General features: G+C 41.5%; 1 protein-coding gene across 12 annotated transcripts in view; it reads right to left on the bottom strand.

Annotated features, from left to right (window-relative positions):
* Positions 1 to 26,783, bottom strand: part of SYNE1 (spectrin repeat containing nuclear envelope protein 1) — a 479,589-nt gene that overhangs the window by 82,950 nt on the left and 369,856 nt on the right. For all 12 annotated transcript variants that reach the window (XM_075924462.2, XM_075924463.2, XM_075924461.2 and 9 more), the window contains 14 exons: positions 26,416 to 26,522; positions 24,750 to 24,906; positions 23,099 to 23,230; positions 22,731 to 22,886; positions 20,439 to 20,648; positions 17,842 to 17,943; positions 16,164 to 16,283; positions 13,065 to 13,265; positions 11,875 to 12,048; positions 11,058 to 11,189; positions 8,910 to 9,106; positions 7,883 to 8,015; positions 7,328 to 7,510; positions 5,617 to 5,766 (listed from right to left, as the gene is read on the bottom strand). In XM_075924462.2, coding sequence (XP_075780577.2) covers positions 5,617 to 5,766; positions 7,328 to 7,510; positions 7,883 to 8,015; positions 8,910 to 9,106; positions 11,058 to 11,189; positions 11,875 to 12,048; positions 13,065 to 13,265; positions 16,164 to 16,283; positions 17,842 to 17,943; positions 20,439 to 20,648; positions 22,731 to 22,886; positions 23,099 to 23,230; positions 24,750 to 24,906; positions 26,416 to 26,522 — 2,154 coding nt within the window. The remainder of the gene's footprint in view (positions 1 to 5,616; positions 5,767 to 7,327; positions 7,511 to 7,882; positions 8,016 to 8,909; positions 9,107 to 11,057; positions 11,190 to 11,874; positions 12,049 to 13,064; positions 13,266 to 16,163; positions 16,284 to 17,841; positions 17,944 to 20,438; positions 20,649 to 22,730; positions 22,887 to 23,098; positions 23,231 to 24,749; positions 24,907 to 26,415; positions 26,523 to 26,783) is intronic.

The raw sequence follows: 26,783 nt of genomic DNA on the forward strand, positions 1-26,783 counted from the left end.
TTATTACAAACCTGTTCTGGAAAGGATGCTTTCCATGATAGAGGTACACATGTACATTCAACTAATGTGTGTTTGTGCCAGGAGAACCAGAACTGGAGATTTTGTGCATGTTCCCTATACCACCTCCTAGACTCCTCTGAGAAAATAAGGCAAGTCTGCTCATCAGTTCCTTCGCACCAGAAAAGATGCTGTAAGATTCTTCTGGAGAAGGGCATAGGATGGGATGTAGAATACACGTCTGCATCCATATGTCCATGAACAATTACAAAACAGGTGAATAACCATTTTTCTTCTTCCAGAGGTTACAGATGTGTATTCTACTGAGGCAACTCAAAAGCAGTACAGTAATTGTGAGGCTACTGAATCTATTTAAGTAACAACTGCAACACATATTTGCAAAATTCACATCCAATTTGGATGAAATGTTGATAGAATAAGGATGAATAAGTGGATATACTGAGGTCCAAGTGGTGTCCCTACAATTGTCCAGTATAGACACATCCTCAGGAAGGTGGTAGATGTATCATGGACCCTTGTTGAAAAGCAGAGAGTCTTTGCACAGGAATACTGGCTACCCTACAGGCTGTTGTAATTCAGGAGGAAATCCACACAGAGATCATCTGCACTGACATGGTTTGGCCTTTCATGCAATCAGCACAGAACACAAAATGATGAGGAGACTGAAAGGCCTCGTTCTGTTCAGACAGAATGTCAGCGCCCTCCAGACATCTAAGGTAAGTAGACAACAATTTGCTGTCATGAGGAAAACCAGGAGATGCATTATCTGATGTAATTAAAATAGTTCAGTTTTTCATTTAACGATTTTGCTGTTACTGCAGGGCTACCTTGTTTTTGAAAAATACTGCATAAGGAGGGCCTGCCATCACAGCTTCTAGCTTAGATGCTTGCCTGGCCAACATACCAGTTATCTTTTGGCTTAAGTGAGGTGAAGAGAAGATGGTCAAAGGTTCAAAGCCCATCATAGCTGCTAAGGATGAGGTCCCAAGGAAGTACCATGTCCTTAAGGAAGTAAGAAAACATGTACCACGATCTGAGACAACTTACTTGGAAATAGATTTTTCCACAATAATGAATGGTCTCTCCAACCAGTGTGCTGAGACTCATCTTTGAAATTTAATAATCATGGTGCTAGAGAATAGCAAAGCTCGTTGGAGAGGGTGGTTAAAGCAGAGACAGCCACAAAGTATAATTTCAGAACTCTTAAAAAGAGGATCTCAAATATAGAAGATATTCTGCAATGTCTTGGATCTTCAGTTTTGAAGGCTGTATCCCATGTTTAGTAGACCAGATGGAAAAGTTTTTTTCCACTTAAGCAGGTAAATCAACCATGTTGACTGTTTCCTACTGTTAAATAAAATCTCTTGTAATATCTTGGCATTTTCAAAATCCTCTGGCAAAAAAATCCACAGGTTGATTATATGTTGTCTTAAGTAATACTTCCCTATGTTTGTTTTAAACATGTTGCCTATTAATTTATTTTGATAACTCCTAATTTTTTGAGAGATGGGAAACAAATAATGCTTCTTTATTTACTTTCCCCATATCACTCGTGATTTTATAGATCTTCTATCATATCTCCCTTAGTCACCTCTTTTCCAAGCTGAAAAATCCCAGTATTAATTTCTTCTCCTATGAATTCTGCTCCAGATGCTTTATCATTTTTATTGACTTTTTAATACAGTTTCCAGTATCTTTTTTTGAGATGTGGTGTCTACATCTGAAAACAGTATTCATGATGGTGGTGTACCATGAATTTATATAGAAATAATAAGATATTTTCTATTTGATTATCAATCACTTTCTTAATGATTCCCAACATTCAGATAGCTTTTTTGACTGCTGCTGCACATTGAGTGGAACTATCATAAAACATAGTTAATATAAACCCCATAATTTAAATGTATAATTGGTATTATGTTTTCTGCTTGTGCATTACTTTGCATTTATCAACACTGAATTTCATCTGCCTTTTATTGGATAAGATGTGAGGGACACACGTAAGTTGTGAACCATTTGAAATCTCTACTCGGGAAGGAAAAGTGGTTAAAATTGTTCAATCAAACAGGGTCTCAATGAACTTCAGTGGGAATAAGTGTTGATGCTTCTCTATTCAGGGCAAGTCCCAGATAATTGAAATGACCGATGGTAAAGCCATGAACCTGGTCTGGGGATGGCCTTCAATCAACCAATGATTGAGGTGAGGGAAGACATGGATTTTTTTTTTAAGCAGTGTATGGTGGTGCTCGCATATTTGGTGAACACACAAGGCACTTATAATACAAAAGGGAGGTAGCAGATACCAACAATGGAGCCACCCATCATAAAATCTGAGGAACTTCCTGGCACTGGACAACATTGCTAGATGTCTTAAAGATTGAAGGCAGTATACCAATTGTTACACTCTAGGGAGGGAATGACTGATGCTGGGGTAACCATTCAGACTCTGACTTGCTTGACAAACTTATTGAGAGCCTAAAGGTCCAATATGAGACTCAGGTGTCCCTATGACATGGAGATCAGGAAACAACAAGAGTAAAAACCCCATCCCTGAAATCTTAGGGGAACTTCCTCTACTGCCACCACAGTGAACAGAGTCTGAACTTCTTGTAAGAATATAGACTCATGAGAGATGGATCCCTCAAAAGGGACAGGGAAGAAGGGTGTGGAGGAGGGATGGAAAGACAGTGAATTGGTTATATCAGTCTCTCAGCACTTACAACCTACTTATTTCTAAATATTGGCTTCTAAGCATTGAGAAAGTGAGATAATGTTTCCCCCAAAACAGCAGGCAGGGAATGAGAAGGTCACTGCTGGCTGTATTGCTTTGTGACAGCGGGTTGAGGGGGAGAAGATTAGTTAAAGCTGGGGAAAGACAACCCGCTCTTCTGAGGTTTGTTTCTAACTCAAGATTTCTGTTGCATCAAAGAATAGAAGGGCTGTTAATGGAACTGGTGACAGAATTGCTGTGGAGACATATATTGACACCTCTGGATGGCTGGACTATAGGCGCTTAGGGAGAAGAGCATAGCACATTAATCCTTAAAGGAGTGCAACACATAGGCAATCTTTGTTTTAAGGCAAGACAGTCTATCAAAGGATAGGTCCTCAAAATGAGGACTAACTGGTACTGTACATAATTCTGGTAACCAGGATGCCCTTTTGAATATGATTACAAAAGCAGTCACCCTGGAGGAAGCATGTGTGAAGCCTGACATCAAGAACTGACTGGTGCAGGGTATTTGCAACCAGCCAACCCTCTGCTCAGAAAGCCCTTACCTCTTCTTTTAAATAGTCTGGCAATTCATCTGAGTACTTAGACATTGCCTCCTAGTTGGGAAAGTCATATTTTGCTAAAAAGCATATTGATTCACTCGTCACATGTGGAGCAAGGCAGTGGAATAAATCTTTCTTCCTACCAAGGCTGGAGCCATAAGGTTTTTGCTGGCTGCAAGATAGCTTTGTTAAATAGAAAGGCTACTCTTCTTCGAATTGTTGTCTGAAGAATGACCAATAACTCAGTGGTATTTTCCTATACCAGTTCAGATTAAATACGCAAACCAATAGACTGTCTCCAGTAGGCACTACTGTAGAGAAAGAAAAGCTCCAGCTATGCTATGAGCAAATATGCTTGAGGCAATACATGTCTGCAGCCACTCGAAGAAAAACTTCTCGTTACTGAGGCTCTTTTAGAGGAAAAAGTCTGATATTGAAAATAAAATCTTTATGTGCAGATGCATTTATCAGATTAAGAACGTTACCTATTTGAAACTTGGCCAAGGAACTAGAGATAAGAATTTACATTCTCTATAAAAGTTATCCTTCAATTTCATTTGGATAAGGATCGTTTCTTATTTGGCTAGCGCAATCTCTCTGCTGCTGTGGATCAAGGTAAACCGGATCAAGGCAAGCTGCCAGCCACATCCAGCCTGCAAACTTTGCTCTGCAGGGAGAGAAAGTGGCTGTGCACCAGGAATGGCAGCATCAGGAAGTTCTGTCCCCTGAACTGGCTTGCAGGCTTCACCCCCATCAATCCCCAGCCAATGGGAGTGATGGTGCCTACCAGCACAGGGCAGCATGGAGCCACGTTTGCCCCCTGGAAGTGGTGTGTCACAGCCACCTCAGTCCCCTCCCACCTCCCTCATTAGTCTACTCTTGCACCTTCCCGCCCGCCCAGACTCTCCAATCACAGCCTGCTCCTGCACCCTCCCTCCAACCCAGACCCTGCACCCACAATCTGCTCCCTGGCAGCCCCCTCCCACACTGAACCCCTCATTTTTGGCGAGTGTAGGATGGTGCTGTGCCAGGTAGGTACCTCAATCCCCTGCCCTCTCTTGCACCCCCTCTACCTCTACCCCCAGCCTGATCCTGCTCCTTGCTCCCATCCAGACCCTGTACCCTCACCCAGAACCTGCACTGACACCTTCAGCCTGCTCCTGCATCCTATTACCCAGCCAGATTCCACACACCACTCCTGCTCCCTATTTGCCCAGATCCAGAATGCCCACCCCCAGTCCACTCCCCAGCAGCCCATTCTCCCACACTGAACTTTTCATATTTGGCGCAACCCCAGGCTGAGGGCTTTCCCCTAGGGCCAGATTAACTCTTGAGGGCTCAACAAAATCTACTAATCCATTACTGGGGGAGAAAGGGGAAGAGAGAAGCCTTAAGCTTTGGTGCCCCTCCATGGGGATGAAGTGCGAGGGGAACCTTGGTGGCTGCACCCACTGATTTTTCTGTAGGTCCATTGCCTCCTCCCCCCAACCCGAAAAAGATTCCCCGCCCTTGTTCAAGAGATGACCTCAGGTGATTTTCTATATGAAGACTTCATATGTTAAAATGCAACATTTGTCAAACGTTCTGTTGTCCGGGGACAAAATTCAATCATAATAAAATTCAGTTACGCGCATGTCACCGTGCTTTTGAAGTTACAGAACACAGCTTTAGTGTTCTGTATATGTCAACAAGTTATCTGTCTCTCAGCTGGGGAACATACACCCCTTGCCTCTCTGTGCCTGCTACAGCAGCCATTGACAGGTGCTTCTCACATGGCCCTGAGCTGCTATCGTTAGAGGTGGCTGGGGTAGTCCTCTCTCCCAGGGGCAGTCTGAATACCGAACCCACTCATCTCCAGCCCTACCCCAAAGCAATGATTTAAATGAAGAAAAACTAATCTTATTTAAGTTAAAGGACCCGAGCAACCACCAGACAAATTTTCTACAGACTGAACCTTTCTAGTCTGGAACCCTTGGGACCTGATCAGTGCCGAACCAGAGAATTTGCCAAACCACAAGGGGTAAATGTAGTCTAGCGGCACTGCCAACACTTCCACTGCTTACTGGGTTCTTCAAAGACATTTAGGGATAAATTAGAGCTAAATAACAGTACAGAACACTGAAGCCAGAACTAGTGGCTGTAAACAAATTTTATAAGAGTATGGGAAACTTGGTCAGACCCATAATAAGTGGACATCTGGCTAATTAAAATCATGCTGGACCATGGATGTTGCTGGAGCAGAATGCTTCAACCTCTAGAACTACATATGCTGAAACTGACCAAAAAATGTCATGCATTTGCCAACCACCCCCACTTAATTACCTTATACTTCTGTAGATAATCCTGTATGGCTTTATGTCCTACTACATTTTTTATATTCTCCTCATCCTCCTGAATGACATTCTCCATCAGAAAAATCCAACTCATGACTTCCGTGATGGCATGACGAGAAGGAAGCTTGTCCATCTGAAGCTGTAAAGGCAAAAGATTTTAATTAACGACTTTCTGTCAAGAGAATGGATAAAGCCCTTTGCTTTGTTAATTCATCATAGTCTATCTTTGACCTTCAATGCTCAGTGGAGCAGGCTGGGACTGGGCACTCTGCTTCCTGCCATTGCAGTGAAGCGGAGCATAGTGGACTGGATAGTGGTGAGGCAGAGTTGAGCAGGCTGCTGGGTAGCTCTGCTCCCATTGCTAGGGCGAGTGTGCAGGAGGGAGGAGAGGACCTGCTGCTGGTCCATGTCAGGACCCATCAGGTAATCCCCTGGGCCATCCTGGGCCCTGTGGTACCATCCATAGGATGATTGAGGTGGCTGGCATGAGGCTCCCCCCAAAATGCAGGGCCTGGGGCTGCTACTCCGAATGGTCCTATGAATGGCTCAGTGCTGAATATGGAAATATATATACTTAAAAAAAGCTTGAGGCATTTTGCTTCACTTTGTAAGATAAAATGTAATACAGGCAGTCCCCGGGTTACGTACAAGATAGGGACTGTAGGTTTGTTCTTAAGTTGAATCTGTATGTAAGTCGGAACTGGCGTCCAGATTCAGCCACTGACTTACATACAGATTCAACTTAAGAACCCCAGGCATCCACAAGTCAGCTGCTGCTGAAACTGATCAGCGGCTGATTCCAGGAAGCCCGGGGCAGGGGCTTCCTGAAGTCAGCCACTGGTCAGTTTCAGCAGCAGCTGACTTGGGGATGCCTGGGGCAGAGCAGCTGGGGTGCTGCTGGGTTGGTCCAGTAGCGCCGCCGCTCCTCGGCACTACTGGAGCAACCCAGCAGCACCCAAGCTGCTCTGCCCCAGGCGTTCTGATTCAGCCGCTGATGAAACTGACCAGCAGTGGCTGAATCAGGACGCCTGGGGCAGAGCAGCTGGGGTGCTGCCCAGTTGGTCCAGTAGCGCCCAGAGCGGCGCTACAGGACCAACCGGCAGCGCCCCAGCTGCTGTACCACAGGCGTCTGGAGCAAAGCCGCGGAGCACGGGGGCAGCGGGACAGCCAAGACGCGCCGTGGGTGTCCTGCTGCCCTCGGGCTCCGCGGCTTTGCTTCCTCTCCCTGGTCTGCTGGAGACCAGGGAGAGGGCCCCGTTCGTAACTGCGGATCCGACATAAGTCGGATCCGCGTAACTCGGGGACTGCCTGTACTGTGGCTGTACTTTTGTGAAAACAAAGGACTTCTAGCACACACAAGGTGGGATACACTTTGTGTAAGGTTTGACATAGAACTTGGCCACTGCACATTATTAAAACTTCTACCCCAGTCTAGGTTAGAAGGTGGGAGGGGAATGATCACCTCTCTTTAGAGATTGCCAATTATGCCAAGAGACATGGTGGTTTGTGAGGAGAAAGACTACAACAAGAATACAGTTTAACTTGAATTGGTCAGAATTTGAAACTTAACAGAAAGTTAATGCCATTGGATCCATTGTCACAACCAGATGCACTTTAAATTTTTCAAATGCAAAAGCTTTTAATTCACTTATTACTTTCCTGAACACCACATGGTGTAGAAGTAGTAAATTTCTCCCTACCTGATGTAGTTTTTCTTGTACTACTGGAATTTGTGTCAGTAACTCTGTCCACTGGCTGTCAATCTGTGATAGTCCTGCACGCAATGCTGCTGTATCTACTTTCTTCAGCCGAAGGAGCTGGTTCCCAGTGCTTAAAACAGAAGATTTCTGGGATGATTTGGCATCAACCTCTTTAGAAAACTCCTATAAAAAGATCATAATTTCACCAAGATAGATAAGTGGTATTAACCAACTAAAACTAATTTTATTCCTTTACTCAAAGGATGAAAACCATCACATCTTACAATCAGGACATACAACAGGGCTTACAAAGTATGTAGGATACTTACTAATAACTTTGCTCAGACATTCTGTATTTAACAGTGCTGTTTAACATTCAGACATTTGAGGGGTGTTTTTTTTTAGAAAAATAAGCAAGTTATTGTACAGCTGTTCTACACTCACGGAGATAACAGCAACATTTTGTGGATAACATATGCATAAATCTTATGGGAATAGCACCATTTGTTTGCAATCAGAAATGAAAAAATTCTTAAGATTCCCAAAGTGACTCACCAGAAAAGCATTCAGGTGGTCTCTCACCATTTCAAGTTCTTGAGGGACTGTCACTGACTGCTGAGTCCAGAACTCCAGTTGGTCCATTGCTGATTGTAACCAATGAATCAGCTCAGCTGATTCATTCTGATATCTGTGAGGATGTTAATAACAAAAACAGTCATTGCCAACCCTTGCCTCTAGTGCAGTCTCGCAACAAAAAAGATTTTCCACAGAAAGCCTAATTTTACAAAGACCATCTTTTGTGGATTTTCCTAAAATCCACAAGAGCATCATACTGTCTTAAAAGTCTTACAGAAAGTTGATAGGAAATTTTTAATTGTGATGGCCTAAAATTAGAAGCATTAAAACAGTTAGTTACAGAAAGATACTTTTTGCTATTTTCTAACAATCCCCACCCTCTATCCAGAAGCAAGACAGATGAAACCTATTTTGTCAGATTCCGCAAGAAGAGATCTAGTAACCATGGCCTACAGTTCGTGAAGAAAAGTCAGATTACAAAGGCTATTAATATTTTCCTGGTTTGACAGACTATACACTGAGGCAAGCTTTCCCTACTCTTCACTAGGCTGATTCTAGAAAATATGAAGGATACAAAATGCCTCTGCTAGAAGCAAACATCTTAATGACAGGGTCTTACCATTCTGTATGCCAGCCAATTCGCTCAGTGTTATTAAAGATAGAGCTTGACTGTCTCTATATACAATGCTGTACATACGGACCATGGATTCAGAGCTCTCAAAAAGAGCAAAGGTTAGTGTAGTGACAAATCATCCCATTTTATATCAGAAACATGTATGGGCATGTATTTTTTATGGCACACATTTTTTGAGAGTTTTTATGGAAAGAAGAGAATCAGGTAGCACTATGGGGGCAGAGGTAAAGTAGTTTGGGAAGTGCCACTTAAATATTCATTTCCTGGAATTAAAAAACAAACACCACCACCAATGAACTAAGAGTTTCTGAAAACATAGCTCTCCTTGATTCTAATGGCACAGTACCAGAACCTCAGTCTCGTTAGCACTACCTTGTCCAGTGCTTTAGTATAGTCTCCAGTCTGTGCAGTTCCTTGGTCACTTTGCTGGTATTATTTAACCAGTGCTCTCCTAACTGGTTCAACTGACTTTCTAGATCTAAACAGCTGACAGAAAAAAGCATTTTTTTCCCATCATCCAACAGCTGGTAAAGCTTGGGCTGGTGTTCAGTCAGGCTAGATTTCAAGTGCTGTAATGACAGAGGACAGGAAAGACAATTAGAATAATAGATTCTCAATACCCCATTTTTCTTTTGCTGGGCTGTATGGTATATTAAACTCCCTCCCTGTTTCCAAGGACTCTCTTTTAATTCAAACTCTGAAGCTCAAGAAGACAGAGCATGAAAATGGCTTCTGGACCTCCATGTTCATCATTTACCATGCCAGAAAGTTGCTCTGCTTAAAATGACACTTGTGACAGGGTGTTTGCATGTCTGAAATTTCAGGGAAGCTTGTAGACACCGACAGTACTACTGAGAGAAGCAGAATAAAACACAGAGCCCAATTGTTGGACTGCTAAGCATCCTTGACATCAATGGAAGTAAAAAGCACTTAAGAGTGTTGCAGGATTAATGGTCAAGTCTTGTGTTTCCTGCAATGATTCCCCACAACGACTAGGTTTTCTGTGTGACCCCTCCTTCCATCATCACCAGGACTTTCAGCTGTACATGTGCACAAAATAAAAGTTCACTCAACCTCTCCAAGGCCAGAATCCTGGATCTAATGGATGACTTGCCAAATGGATGGCATTAAAGCTTCAGAGGAGCACCGAGGGCAGGAATAGGCAGCAGGCCAACCGCCCCTCCCCCCCATGCCAATGATGAAATGGACAGTGGCAGTTTGCCCCAAGGGAAGAAGCTAGATGAGGAATGGCAGTGAGCCACTGAGGCTATGTCTAGATTATGGAGTTTTTCCAGGATACCAGAATGGGTCTGCTATTCCGACATTTTTTGCGGCAGAGCAGATGCACTCTTTCGGAAACCCTGTCTTCCTTGTGCCGTGAGGAAGAAGGGCTCTTTCCAAAGAGGAGGTTTTTCTGAAATTTGGCCCAGTGTAGACAGGCCAATTTTCAGAAAAGCCGCTTCCAACAAAACTATCGGGAAAAGGTACACAAATTGCAGAGCGCAAGTTGTGTACCTTTTTCTGATAAAAAGCGGCAGTCTAAATGTAGCCTGAGGCAAGAGGTGGCTTAGGGGGTGATTGGGTTCCCTGAGAGGGAAGGAGATACCAGACTGTGGGCACTGCTGTATGGGAGTGCCCAGGCATAGGGGCAATTACCATAGTTGGGAGAAAGGAGGCAGAGCTATCTGTCATAAATTATGTAACTGGGACAGAACAACACCTGAATCATTGGTACAGTATAATTTAGGCTGGACAGTTAAGTGGATGAAAGGAAAAGAGCATGGGCAAGTTGAAGTCTTAAACTGTGCAGAATGGGAAACTAAATCTGAATTTTTGATTGAATGGGGGAGGGGGCAGTCTTTTGACCCTGACTGGTAACATAAATGTGTATGCATTTTTGAGAGACACTAGTTAAATTGATGGCTTACACACATTAAGTAAATTTAGTTTAATTATTTGGGCTAGTCATAAGAGTTTTAGTGTCACATATTCAAGCATCCTCCCAGGAAGTCCACAGAATATGGCAACGTTCTAAGGGTGCAGTAGTAAAACATATCAAAATGAGCACACAGTAAGGGGGGAAAAAATCTCTTGAGCACAAAATGCAGAAGGAAAGACAAAAATATGAAAAATACTAGTGTAGAAGAGCATCAAAATAGCTCTAAAGTTTTCAAACTACAAGGAATCACCTAATGTTCAGTTGGTAAATGGCAACGTAGTCTAAAAATTAATCTATAGTTACCCACTCAACTCTGCAATGACAGCATGAGAAATCTATTTGAGGATGGCTCTTCCTCTGGGCTGGACAATCCTGTCAGCTAGAAGATCATCAGGAAAAACAAAAGGTAGGCCTGGCTATCAAGACAGACAGAATAAAGTAAAAGACCTTTCTAAAAAATGAGAGCAAGAATGCAAGATTTAGTACAAATCCCAGACAAACTATCTTTTACTGTGGTTAAGACATTTATGATGAATGATCAAAAAGTCCATCATGTTTGAAAATCCCATGCTGCCACTGACCTGATAAAGTGTGATCCGATCTGTAAGCCTTTCCTCTGTCTCCTCTACCAAACCAACACTAGGAATGCTACTTTCAACAGCCTCCAGCTGTCGGGTCAGTTCTTGATAGTCCTCATCCAGACGTGTCCAGGTCTGCAAGAATAATTCATGTATGCATATGGTGAATACTTGCTTGGGGGTTCTAGGTTTTTATTTGCAACTAAACTTAAAAATATTATTTATATCCTTTATGTAAATTTCTCCAACAGTATTTCTCCAGCTCCAAAGGAAACACACAGTGTATATATAACATTACCTCTCCCATAAAGGCTCAGGATCAGCCTTTAGTCATGTGACTCAAATCACAAATTTCTGCTTGGAAGCTGAGATTCTCTCACTCTTGATTGGTCAAGACCTTTTAGCTTTGAAAATTGGTATATAGCAAGCAGTATTAAAAATTTAAAAAATAACGAAGAGTCTTGCAGCACCTTAGAGACTAAGAAAAAATATAGATGGTATGAAGAAGTGGCCATGACAACTCCTGATACCATTTACATTTTTTGTTAGTGCTGCAAGACTCTTTGTTATTTTTTAAATTTTTCAGTTACAGACTAACACTTGTCTCTGAAACTTGCTAATAGTATGGTGTGGCCGCTGAACCTGGTGCTCACATTGCTTCACAATATATAAGCATAAAAGACTTCACATAACCCTCCATTCCCCACTTAGGGGGATATGACCTGAAGGACCAAGGTTCACTAGCACTACCCTCCCTCTCCAAGTACATCCTTAATCATGCATCATTACATGGGAAGTAGCAAACAGAGAAACCTCTCACCTCTAAAATGTATTCCAGCTCAACACCCCGCTTATGAGCTTGTTTTAACACAGTGGAGGCTTGTGCCATCTCTTTCGTATGTGATTGGGTTTCACTCATGAGGGCAAAACTGCTTATCTTCCTAAACAGTGTTTCTGTCAGGACCATATGAGATTCTAGACCCTGGAAATATTCCTGAAAGGATTCCAGAAAACAAAAAGATCAAAGGGTATCCATTAGACTTAAGCCACCATAAAATAAAATTACCAAAGTCAAAGATGCTACAATACTATTGTGAGGGAGGACATAAGGCTACATCTACATGGTGCCAAATTTCAAAATAACCCGCTATTCCAAAATGTCTGTTACTCCTCGTGGAATGAGGTTTACAGGGACGTTGGAATAGCAAGCCCGAAATAACAGGCTTGCTCTTAAGATGCGAGATACCTGAGTATCCCAAAATAGCATTGCAGTGTAGATGTAGCCTAAAAGTACTTGGAGATGTGCAATTTAGCTAACTTTCACTCCCTACTAATAGCCACACAAAATCTCATTAACACTGGAGAAAGAGTTAATGTTTAAAATACACATTCTGCCTTAACTTACAACATACCTGGTTTCCACAAGGTATATCAAAGAAGAATTTGGGTCTAATAACGTAAGAAGTTTTGGTGTACAAAGCAGACAATATTCCTGTGTTTGTCGAAGCCAGTAGTGAACTAAAATCTTATCTAAAGAAATCAACATTAACTAGTGTATAAATCAAGCTACTTTTCTTTCCAAAGTTTACAGTGAATGCCCGACTATAGCTTTATCCTGTTCAATAGCTTGCTTTCAAGCCAGAATACTGAATGCAATGATGCATTCCAAAGAGACTCCATCTCTGCTATCCAGCACAAAGACATCAGACTTGTTATTCAAAGTTAGAATACACTAGAATGAGTGAGAAAGTGGCTACTATCATATATGTGTACTAAATATATATATATTTACTTACTTCACGATACTTGACAAAAAAATTCTAGGCTACTCACTGATGGTGCACTCATATTTTTAATGCACCCTAAACTAACAGTAAATCATCAACAAAATCCCTGCTGCCTCTCCAAGTGTGAAGGCTGGCTATAGAATGGTCAAAAGTTAGTGGCGTGCAAGACAGATGTTTTTCCTAGTCCTCAAACAGTTTTTTAAAATGAATATGCAGTTTTTACCTTGTGTTTGTCTAGTAGCATTTGGACTTCCTCCTTAGAAACAACAATAATTTTCTGGTCACCTGCCATCTTTTCTTGGCCAGTTTCTATCAGGTCAGCCAGGTCCTGCAAAGCTCGTTCATACTGACCCTTGAGGGCTAGATTCTGGTTCAGCCCACTGCGTCTGGATCCAATGATCATCATCAGTTCATCATACATGTCCTTTGGGAGACACAAGCAGCAAGTGTGTTCCTCATTTCATGCACACTCTTCCTGATTACTTAAAAGTCAGCACACTGACAATGTGCTCACTCTCTTCAGAGGTGGTATTCACTGTACCATAATAGTGCTCTAGTGAAGACACTACTACGTCAATGGGAGAGTTAATCCACCATTCTGAGAAGCTCTAGCTATGTCTGCAGGAGATACCCTGCTGCAGACATAGCACTAAGTACATGGAAGGGTGGGGATAAGGTCACTATAACTATTATTTCAGGGGTGTGGATTTTTCACGCCATTGTGCAAGACAGTTGTACCCATATAGAGCTAGTGTAGACCTGGCCTAAGTATCTGAGTTGGGAACCTGCACAGGGAGCAAACAGACATTAGGTAAAGGCACACTGGCTCTGTGTTTATAGAGAAAAATAAGTGAGAATGGCACCATTCTTGAGGCTCTCATGTATAAGAATGAAGTTAACTTCAGGGGCCTTGCTTGAGTAACAGCACAGCTGGAGAAAGGAGGACAAACCCAGACACATTCAACTTCTCTTTCAATTATACTAAGACCCATTTCCACTGCTCTAGCATGGCAAGAGGCCTCAGGCCAGATGCACGCTACAAATTTAGATTGTATAACTATGTCAAGGGGTTAAGAAAAGTCTATCTCCATGTATTCGTACTGACTTAACCCCTGTGTGGGCAGCACTAATTGATGGGAGAGTTTCTCTCATTGACAAAGCTATTGCCTCTCAGAGAGGTGGGCTTATCTACAATGACTGGAAATGGTGTATCTTCTTTGAAGCGTTACTGTTGTATGTGAAGACAAACCCTTACAATCAGCAGAAAAGGACTCACAGAATTTTCCCTCCAGAGTGCTTGTTCCTGGCCAATGCAGAACTGGCATAAAGACTCTAATCCAATGCTGCCAAGCAGAGGGGAAGTTCGTGAACTATGGGCATTCCCTGACTTCCTAGGCCCTCAAACAGTAACCACTCCACAGCACCTTCTTTACATGTAACTATCACAGATTACTAAGAACAACGGAGATGACTCAATAAGAAAGCAATCCAAGGAAAATCTCCATCAGTTGGTAATAAGAGGAACACTAAGAAAAGATGGCTTATTATTTCTCTAAACTATAAGTCAGCTCCTCGTCTTTTAGTATTTTTAAAAACAAAATTACTCTGCTTCCAACAATTTAAAATGACCCCTTTGTAGCCCACAACTATAACAGGAGCTAGATAGGAAAACTGCAGTCTGAAGTGCTAAGCAAAATGACTATCCTAAGGCTGTAGATGGCTGTGTCTTCCTGAGTGAAAGGGAGAGCTGGCAGGGATGTCTGCTGGGAGAGGCTCCTATAAGAGAGGAAAGCCAAAGTAGACAGTTCATGGATAACCACTCAGGATGACTGTTAGAGGAAGAAGACTGATTTCCCATCTTCCTGAATGTTAAGGACCTAACCAACAGCAGGTTCTAACTATATCTCAGTGTAGATGGACATGAGCAATTGAAGTCTCTCTTTTGTTTTGTGACTACATGGCTGTCTGTTGAGCTAATAAATGTCCATTTCCTCTCTAAAGTTTAGCTGCTTCCTTTGCTTCAAATTTCCTATTACCTCATAACTGACAGGCCAGGCTTTCACTAGGGGGCAATGTCAAACCAAGGTATGCACCTCCAACTACGTGACCAGTAGGCATATTAAAATGTGTTTAATTTTGTAAATGTGGAACTGCTGTAAATTTCAGCATTTACATGCAGGGAAGCAGGTGGGAGCCAGTGCTTGTGGGGAGCTGACTTTTAATCCAGCTGTCAGCAAGCACCAGCTCCTGCCTGCCCACTCCTACTCCCACTCTTCCTGTAGGAGACAGCAGCACGGGAGTAGGGCAGACAGCTCCCGCCCATCCCCTTCCCTTGCTACCTTTGTGGGAGGCAGCAGTAGGAGTGAAAGGGTACTGGCTCCCACCTGCTTCCTCTGATACAGGGGAGGGCTATGTGCAACTGTTAGAATTAACTGATGAGCCCAGGCTCATCAGTTAATTGTATAAACAGCTACATGTTCAGATCCCTAGTGAGCAGCATAGTTGGAGTCAACGTACCTTAGTCTGAGTTACCATGACATTTCCAATGCAGGGGGTCGACAGGAGAAACTCTCCTGCTGACTCCTCTTCTCATTATAGTGGAGTACAATTGGAAGCACGATTGGTGGGTGATTTAGTGGGTCTTTACTAGACCCACTAAATCAACCCCTGGGACATTAATTCCTGCAGCACCAATCTCCTGGTAAGAGTAGACAAAGCCTTATATTACTCTGTCCTTGTTCCCAAGCACTTTCACTGAGGTAAGCCTGCTGATTTCTAGGTCTTTGTCATAGCCAAAAGGATCCTGCAAGCACAGAGCTAATCGAGCCATTGAATGTGCATAGCTATTCTGAATTACACTTCATATACAGTCCTTCAAGCTGCAGGAGTTCATCAAGTTTTAGTTGACGAGACTCCAGGCACAGTAGATATACACACAGGGTTTCAGAAAACAGGTACACCGCTCTCTGAAATAATTCTATTCATATGGAACATAAGAGGTCACAGAGCTCTGGAAAGAACAGAGGCCATTACACAGTAAATGTGCACATGCTTAAATTTGTTCACCTGAGTGGCCAATGGGACTCCTCAAACTGGAAGATAAGCATGTAGGGATTTGCAGGTTCAAGGCCAAAGATGCTACAAAGTATCAAATAAGGAGGATGTTTGGAGAAAATTATAAATCTCTTTTATACACAGTGAAATACTTTGAGACATAATTTTGCAAATTGTCCTATGTACAATAACATAAAGACAGTTTACATATATCCTAAGTATTGTAGATAGTTATTATAATGGATTTTCTGAGGAAGGGGAAATATACCTGGAGCTTGGACAGTTCTTGCATGGAAGGCTGGTCTATCTGTAGCTTGTCCCCATGCTTCTTTAATTTGCTGATTCCAGCATCCAATTCCTTCAGACATTCTTCTGCCTCCAGTATAGCCTGTATCAGGGAATTGCAACATTTAGCTAGAAGGTTTCACAACAATCTTTTACCTGCACTACATGATTACCATTTACTTGAGCTATTTAGGAAATGAAGTGTTTGTGCCCCCCCATTTTTAGAATAGAGAATTTCGTACTTTTGGTGTTTCACCAAGAACCCTAAAAAAAACTGAAGGAAGCAGAGACAGTCATTCAAGATAATTTTTGATTAAAGGTTTATAGTAGAATGGTACTTTTATATCACATACACTCAGGGTTATATTTTAATTGTTTAAAACAAAATCTGCTTCTAGTTCTATACTACTGATTAGTAATATATACTGTTTGTAATAGAAACACACAACGTGTGTTCGCTTTGGCCCTAAAACTGTGCTTATCCAGTGAAGGGCCTGAATCCAAGACATTGGGATTGAAAGGTCCACAATTTATCAGCTGAGCTAACATATTATTTCAGTCCATTCCCTTGCCTGCTTGCTTTCCTCCTTGTGTGTTCTATACACTGGGAACTAAATTCTGACTGTCCTTTCTGGGCAGGTAAGTTAGGGACAAAGGGGTACACATGGAATATGCAACATACCATGCATGAGTGAGTCAGAATACAGACCTAAACTTTCCTTGCACTGTAAGGCTATATGATGTCTAATGTGTAACCCCTATTCATTTCTTGCATCAAGTAACATAAGATAGAGTAAGAACCCAATAAGTTTCTCCAAAGCTGCTCTTTGAAGAACTTTGAGCCATTATGTTTAGATTTCTCAAAAAGCAGAAAAAGTGGCCCCTGAAATCTGTTTGTTTAGCTTCTCGTATGAGCACTTATCAGTATGAGTACTTATCACTATAGTACCTTAACAAATCACTTTGCAATTACATCTCTACTCCCATCTGCTTCCTATCACAACAAAAGTTAGAAAGTAGCCTCTGATGCATACTGCATTCACCTAAGCTTGTTCTCAATAATAGGAATAACAAGATAATGGGACAAGAGATATCTACGTTGAGAATAATTATTGAGTGCACGTCCTACAAGAACATATTCCTCAGTCTGAAAAATAGAATATGGATGTCAGGATATGCACATCTCAGGATACCAAAAAATGTCGCTTGTCTTTGATCAGTCACCAGCAAGACAAAAATACAGAAGAGATATAGGTCAAGGACTAATCTTTCTAATTGTCTGTACTTAATGGACCATATTTTTGGGTACTCTCTGTGCACGTGTATGAATCTATTTAGCTGCTTTGGTTTTGTGTGCTTTGGTTTTGTGTGTGTGTGTGTGTGTGTGTGTGTGTGTGTGTGTGTGTTCCACGTCCCTTCTATCTTAGGGGTTTTTAATATTTTGCAGAAGTCAGAAGTACGTTCTTCAATATGCACACATTTTACTTTCAGATACAATATTCACAGCCTAAATACCCTCCATCCTTACTCCTCCTCCCCCCCCGCCACCAGTGTCTTGTCCTACAGAAACTATTTCAGTCTCAAGCAGAAAAAAATCACTGTGTATTCACCATATTCACACTGCTGCTCTTGTTCAAAAACAGATGACCATTTGACAATACCTGCATTTGTTCTCTTTCAGGTTGTTCAGCTACCTCTGCTAGTTTCTGCAGAATTATGTATTTGTTATCAGCCAATGATGTGAACAGTAGCTTCAGGTCATTCTAAAAAGAGACAATGTTCAAATGAAGTTTTAAAAGAGAAAATTATATCCAATCAAAACTCACATAACCATAACCTTTGTCTTTTCCCAAAGAAGAGCAGATCGCTTATTGACACGATTGAATACATTTTTAGCAAATGGTATGTTACTTGAGTGTATTGAAAATGGGAATTATAAACACTAATGGATTCATCTGTTGTGTATTGATTTGGATGTTAGATGTACAAAGTGTTTCAAACCACACAAGACATTGTTGTCAACCCAAAAAAAAAAGTGAAACTACTATTATGCAAGTGTAACTTGTAGAGAAAAACGACTTTCCATTCCATTCCAATTTGACAATATAAATTCATACTTCCCTTAAGAATGAAGTATGTAACAAAAATGAATAAATTATGGCTTAAATGCTTGTAAATCCCTCATTTTAGCTTCCAGACTTCTTTTTCTTATAAAAAATATCTTGTTATTTATAAACTGAGCAAATCTAACACAGAAGTCAGCAGGAGACAACAAACATGGAACGCAAGCAATATTGCCACATTTTCAGAGTTACTTGGCACATCAGAATTACATTTTAATCTGATTGCTGTTTTTTAGAGCTACTCTTAATTAATTCTTAGTACTTTCTTCTCTGTTCACAAATTTATCCCAGGTGTCCCACAATACTGGAAAGCATCACCACATTTTCAAATGCACCCAGCAATTACAGAAAATAACTGAGATTTATTTTTATTTTCAGATGACGACTTCTTATACAATAGTATCTATGGTACTGTAACAATATATACTTCTGATCTCTTTTCTCTATCAGAGTTAGGTGTTTTACACCTAATACTTGTTACTAGTACTTGTTTCATTTATACCAGAACAAAGCATCTCTACAGACAATAGATGACTGTATATAAATAAAACAGATACTCTTTGTTACACTCTTGAACATTATGAAAATTCTTTTAAAATACTCATTTGATTCTTGATCATGATCTAAACAGACAGAAGGCATTGAATACAGGCAGTCCCCGGGTTACGTACAAGATAGGGACTATAGGTTTGTTCTTAAGTTGAATCTGTATGTAAGTCGGAACTGGAGTCCAGATTCAGCCGCTGCCAACTTAAGAACCCCAGGCATCCCTAAGTCAGCTGCTGCTGAAACTGATCAGCGGCTGATTCCAGGAAGCCCCGGGCAGGGGCTTCCTGTAGTCAGCCACTGGTCAGTTTCAGCAGCGGCTGACTTGGGGACGCCTGGGGCAGAGCAGCTGGGGTGCTGCTGGGTTGGTCCAGCAGTGGCTGAATCAGGACGCCTGGGGCAGAGCAGCTGGGGTGCTGCCGGGTTGGTCCCCAGATGCTGTACCACAGGCGCCCGGAGCAAAGCCATGGAGCACGGGGGCAGCGGGACAGCCCAGACGCGCCATGGCTGTCCTGCTGCCCTTGGGCTCCGCGGCTTTGCTCTGCTTTGCTCCCCGTCCGCCTGGTCTGCAGACCAGGGGGACGGGGAGCAAAGCGGCGGAACACGCGGGCGGCGGACAGCCCAGACGCGTCTGGGCTGCCCGCTGCCTGCATGTTCTGCCGCTTTGCTTCCTCTCCCTGGTCTGCTGGAGACCAGGGAGAAGGCCCCGTTCGTAACTGCGGATCCGATGTAAGTCGGATCCGCGTAACTCGGGGACTGCCTGTACAACTATTTTATAGCAGTTGTTGGAGGTTCTAATAAATAACTAACTTATTAAAGTGACTGGCAGTGTATGCTTAATAGGGATGTTAGTGTTAGAGGGAGCAGCACGGGGTTGGATGGAGCAGGGGGGGGAGCTGATGTGTGGGGAGTCAGCTTTTAAGCTGGCTCTCCATGCCTGCCTCCCCTGCAGCCTCTGTATCAGAGATAGCAGGGGAGTGGTTTGGGGAGAGGGAACTGGTGCTCATAGAATCAGAGTTGGAAGAGACCTCAGGAGGTCAAGTCCAACCCACTGCCCAAAGCAGGACCAATCCCAACTAAATCAACCATGCCAGGGCTTTGTCAAGCCGAGACAAACATCTCTAGGGATGGATATTCCACCACCTCCCTAGGTAACCCATTCCAGTACTTCACCACTCTCCTAGTGAAACAGTGTTTCCTAATATCCAACCTAGACCTCCCGCACTGTAACTTGAGACCATTGCTCCTCGTTCTGCCATCTGTCACTACTACGAACAGCGTTTCTCCATCCTCTTTGGAACCTCCCTTCAGTAAGTTGAAGGCTGCAATCAAATCCTCCCTCACTCTTCTCTTCTGCAGACTAAACAAACCCAAATCCCTCAGCCTCTCCTCATAGGTCATGTGCTCCAGCCCCCTAATGATTTTGGTTGCCATCTGCTGGACCCTTTCCAATGCAAGCTGGATTTTATGAATATTGGCCAAACTGGACAATCTCTGCAACAAAGGATAAATGGACACAAGTCAGATATCAGAAATGGTAATACACAGAAACCTATAGGAGAACATTTTAACCTATCTGGCCATCCTACCTGGAAGGTGAGTACTTGCTGAAGTCTCTCTTTCATCTGATGGCACCTCTGGTTTATGACTGACTCCAGGATGATTAGTCTTCCCAGCAGACAGTCCAAAGTGTCCTCTATAACATCTCTATTATCACTGTTCTCAGGAAATGTTTGAGAAAACAAATTCTTGTTTTTATCCATTTCTTCTGACATCTCTTTGATATCTTTGGCAAGAGACTGACGTTTTTAGAGAAGAACAAACAATTTTTGTAATTAGACACTAACAAATAGACAAGCCTACTGCAATGCTGCAACTACCACTCCTTTTGGAATGTTATACTTTAAAACCATGCTAAACACTCAGGAAATCTTTTCAATATCAATAAAGGGCTATTACTCCGAGAAAAAAAGCTTGTGATAATGGAAGGGAACAATTAGCCTGAACAAGGGCTGTCCTGTGTCCAGCTACTGCAGAATGAAACCTTCTTCTCTCTCACTCATGTAGAGTCTGGTCTATTTTCATTGTGCAAAGACCCAATGGCTACATCCGACCCTGTAGCTTGTGGCTTGTTTACTTTAGACTATTCCCTCCAATGTAGTGGCCTGGTTTTGAAATCAATGTCATATCATCTTTCTATAGAAGCCTGCCAGTTTACTCTAGTCAAAAAGAGTAGGGACAAGGACTTCCAACGGTGTGTGATTTTATTTCTCTTCCAACTAGACAAATATTTGGTCAGATTCTACTTTCTGGTATCAAGAGACTCACTTTATTGTTAATGTGATGCACCTGAGAGCAGATTTTAGCCCATGTATGCAAGCTGTACTATCCATAGAATCATAGAAATATATGGTTCGTGGGGACCTCACAATATGTCAGTGTTTGTCAAAGTGGTCCGCGAAACCCCTTTAAGAAACCTGCTAACTGGCCACTCTGGTGTGTTTATTTACTGGCTCTGCAGCTGTGGAGCCCCATGGCTTACATTGGCTCTGGTTCACTGATGGCAGCCAAGAGGAGCTGCAGGAAGCAGCATGGGCTTAGCTGACACTTCTCATGGCTCCCCTTGGCTGCCAATGGCGAACCAGAGCCAATGGGAGCCATGAGGCTCTGTGGCCATGAAGCCGTTAAATAAACACACCGGAGCGGCCAGTTAGCAGGTTTCTCAAAGTGGTTTTGTGGACCACTTTGAGAAACACTACAAGAGGTAATAAAATCCATCCCCCAATGCTGAAGTGGGACCAATTAAACCTAACAAGTGTTTGTACAATCTTAAAAACCTCCAATGATGGGGAACCCACAACTTCCCTTGGAAGCCTCTTCCAGGACTTTATTACCCTTACAGTTTGGGAAAAAATATTCTAACATTAACCTAAATTTCTTTTCACTGCTAATTAAGCCAATTTCTTTTTTTCTTAATTTTGATGGATGTGGAGAACAATATTTTATATATCTGAAGAGTTCTCTCTCTACCCAGCCTTCTCTTCTGTAAACTAACATGGCCATATTTTTAATCATTCATAATAAACAGTTTTCTAAATCTTTTATTATGTTTACTGCTGTCCTCTGGGCTCTTTCCAGTTTGTCCAAATCTTCCTTAAACTGTGATGCCCAAAACTGAACACAGTACTCCAGCTGAGCCCTCATTAGTGCCAAGCAAAATGGAACAACTAACACCAGTGTTTCACATGTAACATTCCAGAATACATTCCTGAATGCCATTTGCTTTTATCATAACTACATCATGCCATCCACTTATATTCGACCCAAGAACCTTTTCAGCAGTTTTCCTGCTCATTTATACTCCATTTTGTATGTATGCACCTAATTTTTCCTTTGAAGTATAGTATTCTGCATTTCTCTTTAATGGATTTCATCTTATTGACTTCAGACCAGTTCTAAAATTTATCAAGATAATTTTGAACTGTAGTCTTGTTCTCCACAGAGCATGCAACTCTAATGTGATGTGATCTGGAAATTGTATAATGTCGCTGAGAAACTGCTAGCTCTCCTACCTCCTCTCCACCTTTAGATTTCCTTCATGTAGCAATTCTCTAAGTCTGTTGATATCTGCTTTTGTGAAGTCCCTTATCCTTACGATAACCAAGTCTTAACTGGCAGAGTTTTCCAACTGCATTCAGTTATGCAAAACTATTATTCTAGAAATAAAACAACAAATGGTCTGGTAGCACTTTATAGACTAACAAAACATGTAGATGGTATCATGAGCTTTCGTGGGTCTGTCTTACTCTTATTCTAGAGTCTTACTTCTCACTCAAATATAAAGCAAAACAGAAACTGCTTGCAAAACTAAAAACACTTACTTCCTGGTTACACAGACAAGTTTCTGTTTCTTCTGGAAGCAAGGCTGTAGCAACAAACAAGCATTCTTCAACACCATCAAGCCAAGAAGAGGTGGCTGAGAGGCTATCATACAACTTCTGTTCCAAGTGCAGGCTTTCCTTCTCTCTGGTTCCAGCCTGAGTTGAAAGAAGACAAAGTGATGAGGAGAGTCTACCAGTTCATACTGCCTCCACACAGAAAAGCCAAATATACCTTACTATAATGGTCACTGGTTCTCTAGTGTTAAAGGAAGCTCTCTACTCATTGCCAGGTAGGAAGTAGAGAGGTCATCACCTTGGATAGCAACTCTACTTAAGATTACATTTAGAAACAAACAATGCCACTGTACCTGAGAAGAGACATCTTCAAAGGCCTGGTTCAAACCAACAATTATAGATTCAACTGATGATTTATCTTGTGCCGGTCCTTCCCCTTTATACAATGGTATGCCAGATATCAGTCTGTTTGGTCTGTTGTAAAGCTGTTAGGAAGCAAATACTGGTTAGAGATTTTCTGATACAAACTGGATCTCTCATATGAAAATATAGATAGCATGACTGGCTGAGGAGCCCCACCAGCAATAAGTAATTCACACATGTACCACAAAGTTATCAATTCATATTGCCTGAAAGGTGTTCACACTGGCAGTTCACAGCATTTATGGAGAGCATATCTGGGCTAGAGCTGGCAATAAGATATGAATACCCAGAAGTGCTGAAGTGGTAATACTGTTTATAATCGGAAAACTACAGTTAATGCACCATTCTGGAACAGAGCACTAAGCCAATGCCCAATAAGAGAAAAAGTATTACCCAATCCCATGGCTGAGTGTCGAAGCTAGACAAATTCTTGTCTGCCTTACATTGGCACTGACTCCAAAGCTGGAGCACCCAGGGGAAAAAAATAGTGGGTCTTCAGCTGCTTTTTTAAAAAAAAATGAATCAGGACAAATGAGTGGACAATGAGGATCACAACTTTTATGTTGTACCATATATTTTTAATCAACAAAACCAGCTAGATTTGCACATAAGGCCCATCCAGCTCCTATTAAGGTTAGTGGAAAAGTTTTCACTGGGTTTTATGTGAGTGGAGTCAATCCCATAGAGTGTCTGTGTAAACATGTAAGCCTTTTCTCATTCTTCTTTCCTCATTCTGTTTGTTGCTAAGCTTGCTGCATTTCACTTTAAACTGGGCTGCAAGATGGAACCTGTTTCTTGCCCTATGTACAACATCTTACACAAGAGGGCCCCAATCCTAAGTGGGGCCACTGGGTGCTACTAAAATAGAAATAAACTAATAACAATTATTTTTAATCTCAGCTAGACCTGGCATATTTGGCAGATGGCTCTGCTTAAATATAAAGTCAAGTCTCAAAGGGGTAGCTATATTCATCTGTAACTAAAAAACAACAATGGTCCTGTAACACCTTGCTTACAAAAAAACCCAAACAAATAGTATCATGAGATTTTGTGGGCCCAATCCACTTCTTCAGATGACAAATATTTGTCATCTGAACATATAGAGCTCCTTCTCAAAGGTGATCTTTGATCCATGCAAATTCTGAACCATTTACCTCTTGTGGTAAAACTCTGAGTGAAATCCAGGCTTCTTTGAGGTCAACAAGCTGAATGGGACCAGAATCCCATCCAATGAGTTTAAACTCAGACAGAAATTCTCTGATTTATTCTAGATTCACCCAGTGTAACACAATTGAATTCAGTAGACCTACTACAGAATTATATTGGAATAAAGGAGAGAGAGACTTGGTTTATAATTTCCTAGAACTTTTATGGGTTTTTCAGATGTATGCAAGCGTGTGATTCTAAACATTAATAACACTTCTAGCGCTGGCTAATTTGTAAAATTTTACAAATATTATTTATGTTCCTTGAACTGACTATTTTTAAAAAGTAAGGCATTTGCTGTGCATATACTATACTTTATGCACTCTGCTACACACTTTACATACATGAGTAAATAGAGAAATTAAAAATAGTTACTGGCTGTTCCTCTTCCTGTTCCAATGCATTCTGTAGCAGTCTCTGTTTGGTGCTGAATTCCTGGTGCAGGCATTCCCATTTCATCTTCATCTGATCTTCAGCTATTGATTTCTCACCTTCTAAGCCTAACTCCTGAGATAGCACATCAGCCTTTTCACTGTGATAAAGAAAAGAAAAGAAAAAAAACAGTTAAGCTCAAACAATACAGGAAGTATTCAAATGAAAAGTGTTTCTTGCCCCTTTCAATTTTTATTGTTTTACATAATTCAAAATTGAATTAAATGCCTTTTAAAAATGTTTTTACTTGTGCTTGCAAGCAGCAAAACGAAGGGTACATTTAGAACAGAAATAAGTACTAGGGTTGCTAGGTGTCTGGTTTTGAACCGGACAGTCCAGTATTTGAGCTTTCTGTTCAGGAAACGAATTGAGAAAATATAAATGAGAAAATATAAATGTCTGGTATTTTCTAAATAAGATGTAATATAGATTGTGATGTAATGTCACGTGTGTCTGGTATTTTTGTTGAAATCATCTGGCAATCCTAAGTACTCAAACTGAACTCTAAGAACTACATGGAGCTGCAAACACTCATATAAGCTAACAAATATACATATAACCCCCCAAATTGATGAAAAAATATATTAAATTTGAATGTAAATTCTAAATCAGATTTTATTTCTAAGAATGAGAAGTTGTAATGATCTAAATCACTAGTTATTAAATTGAGTCAACTGCCTCAACATACCCTATTTTTCTGCATGTCAAACACGTTACCTGCACCTTTCTAAACAAAAGGTTACGTTCAACTTTCCCCATTCTTTTATAATCAAGTTCAGGGATAAGGCTGTGAATGTGGGTAACTGGAAACCAACTGTTTCACAACTACTGTAGGATTGGGTTGAAGCCCAAATTTGGATTTTCAATTATTACAATTTCTTGTTGTAAATAGTAACCCAGGAGTAAAACAACCTGTTGAGAGTAACTGAATTTCTTCCCCTGCTGAGTCACTTCACCTGCACTGGTTTTTAAGCGGAAGTCCCTAATGTTGAGCTCTATTATCCTATGAGCCAGCTTTATGCCTCACAAACTTTGGCACATTGCAGAAGCCATAGCATTATTTAGGCAGCTCTGAGAACAGTTTAATTTATGGCATCCTACCTGCTCCACTCAAGGGCTGCAAATGGCAATCTAGGATTCTCTACCATCACCAGCTCCCCGCTGCCCCTAGACATGATCCCATGCCAACGCTTGCTCAAGCAAGTTGTATCCATCTTCCAGTTTGTATTTCTCTCCCAGACTGAATCAAGGCCTGACATAAATGGTTCAGAGTGAGGGTGAGAAAATCACCCTATGGCTCAAAATTCAAGGGACACTCCGAGTTCCAAAGATAAAAGTCTTAATTTACTTCATGCAGAGAAAATTAATTTAGAGAGGTTTCAGTTGTTTATTAGATTATGCTTTCAGATCACCATGGTCTAGGATATTATTATTTGCTTGTATTATCATAGCAGCTAGCAGCCCTAAGCATGGACCAGGGCCCCATTCTGCTCGGCTCTGTATAAACACAGACAGAATAAAAATCACAGAAGAAAATGTGGAAGAAACAGACAGAAGCACGGAAGCCAAAGAGTGACCCCTGCTGAAAAAATAATGTATTGAAGCTTACCTAGCCTGAAGGCTGTCAGGAGCAGAATGTTGGGTTAGAATTTCTTCTCCACGGCTTGCTACTGAACGGAGTAGGTTCTTCTGCTCTGCCAGCTCTTGTTCTAGCTCCTAACAGGGAACAGACTGCTTTGTTAATAGCTTTTTAAAAAATTTCTGATTGTGAAGACATGTTTTTATCTTTCTTAACTATCAGAGCCAGACAACTAGCAAAAATAAATGCTCATGATAGACCTATCTATCTATGTCCACAGTCTTTCAAAAATGATGTAGATGTTCATAGTCTACCCCCACTGTTATTGAGGTGAATTACCTCAAAAAACCAATGTAGTATGTATACGACTCAGTTGTGCCAAACCACAGGGGTATATG

This window comes from Pelodiscus sinensis, chromosome 3 (assembly GCF_052426305.1).
Source record: "Pelodiscus sinensis isolate ZL-2025 chromosome 3, ASM5242630v1, whole genome shotgun sequence".
Taxonomy (NCBI): Eukaryota; Metazoa; Chordata; order Testudines; family Trionychidae; genus Pelodiscus; species Pelodiscus sinensis.